Genomic DNA, 1,589 nt, shown 5'->3' with positions numbered 1-1,589 from the left:
GGGCCATACCAAGGTGCATCCTCTTCCTGCCCTTGTGGTGGGGCAGCAGCATGGGCTCGAACTCCAGGTCTGGGACGATCATGGGCTCGATCCGATACGCCACCGGGTCAAACTGCACACAGGAGAGGACAGTGGGCACTGCTCTGCTCCCCGTGCCTCWCACAGGGGGCTCTGCCTCTGATACCTACGGGGTGGAAGATGTTGAAGAAGCCCTTGCAGGTGGGCAGGCTGTAGCTGGGGTCGATGCGCTTCACTCCTCGCACCGTCAGGAACATCCCGATGGGAGAGCCRAAGGCAAAGAAGATGGTGGGCTTGTAGTTCAGCTGGGGGTAGTTTGCTGAGACCTGAGAGAGGAAGAGGATCTGGTTTGTGCCCCAGAAATCTCTGTGCTGGTGTTCTGAGGGCTTTGTGAGCACAGCCAGAGCTCAGCTTTACCTGTCCTAAGCCAACATCCCGGTACTGACAACTGCCACCATTGTCTGTGCTGTGCCCGGGCTGGGATGGGGACCCCAACCTGTGCCCAGGAACTGCTGAACTCTGATCCTGCAGAGCACAAAAGGGTCCTTGTGTCACTGGGATGGCATGGGATGGGATCCATGGGATGGGATCCATGGGATGGGATGGGATGGGATCCATGGGATGGGATGGGATGGGATGGGATCCATGAGATGGGATCCATGGGATGGGATCCATGGGATGGGATCCATGGGATGGGATGAGCACGAGCCGTGCAGAAAACAAACCTTCATCTCAGTCCTGGCGCTGATGTAATGGAGTATTTTCATTCTTGGTCCTAAGGGAATTCCCATTTCTTGAAGGTTTTTCTCTGTGCACAAGAACTGGAAAATAAGCAAGGAGCAGAGGTGTGATGAGTTGTGTGTTGTGTGGGATTCTGTTCCTCCTCAGGGATGTTTCATGTGGGACTCGGTACCAGAGGATSTGCAGTGATGGGGAAGAAGAACAAAGAAAAGCCACAAGAGCCAGTAAAATGGGGAAACTTCTCACCAGAGCTTGCCTGTCCATCTTCTCCTTTTCAAAAACATCACAATACTCAGACAGCTCCAGCTCCTTCAGGATTTCTTTGACTTCCTCAATACCCCCAGYACTCGAGGTTGACATGGACTCCTGTGAACAGATCCAGAAGGGATTGTGCTTTCTGCTCCTGGGAAGTTGGGGTCTCCTCTGTCCCCACACAGCAATGAGGGGTCAGTGCCTCCTGTACCTGTGCACGGTGCTCMTCCTCCCCCTCGGGATCTGCCTTCTGGTTTGTCAGGAGATCAAATAAAATGAGWGACCCTGGAAACGAGCAGAGCATCAGCATCTGCAGGGGAACAGCCTGAACCACCTCAGCTCTGGGACAGGAGAGCTGCACTCTGGACATTTTATACCAGCAGACAGTGATAGGACAGGACCAATGGCTTTAAATCCACAAAAGCACAGGTTTGATCAGAGTCAGGAAGAAATGRTTTACTCAGTGGGAAGCACAGCTTCTCCAGAGCAGCTGTGGCTGCACAGCCCTGGAGGTTGGGACAGGGTTTAGAGCAGCCTGGATCCAGTCCCAAATGTCCCTCCCAGCCCAAACCCAAACC

The 1,589-nt window shown here is 53.9% G+C and overlaps 1 protein-coding gene across 1 annotated transcript in view; it reads right to left on the bottom strand.

Annotated features, from left to right (window-relative positions):
* Positions 1-1,589, bottom strand: part of DDHD2 (DDHD domain containing 2) — a 12,264-nt gene that overhangs the window by 3,483 nt on the left and 7,192 nt on the right. The window contains exons 8-13 of the mRNA XM_057386812.1: positions 1,223-1,296; positions 1,006-1,125; positions 744-839; positions 436-543; positions 189-344; positions 10-112 (exon numbers count right to left, since the gene is read on the bottom strand). Of these exons, the coding sequence (XP_057242795.1) occupies positions 10-112; positions 189-344; positions 436-543; positions 744-839; positions 1,006-1,125; positions 1,223-1,296 (657 nt within the window). The remainder of the gene's footprint in view (positions 1-9; positions 113-188; positions 345-435; positions 544-743; positions 840-1,005; positions 1,126-1,222; positions 1,297-1,589) is intronic.

This window comes from Malurus melanocephalus, unplaced genomic scaffold, assembly GCF_030028575.1.
Source record: "Malurus melanocephalus ecotype Western Australia unplaced genomic scaffold, MMel_1.1 scaffold_1061, whole genome shotgun sequence".
Taxonomy (NCBI): Eukaryota; Metazoa; Chordata; class Aves; order Passeriformes; family Maluridae; genus Malurus; species Malurus melanocephalus.
The sequence above is the reverse complement of the archived record's forward strand: the minus strand, read 5'-3'. Positions and strand labels throughout refer to the sequence as shown.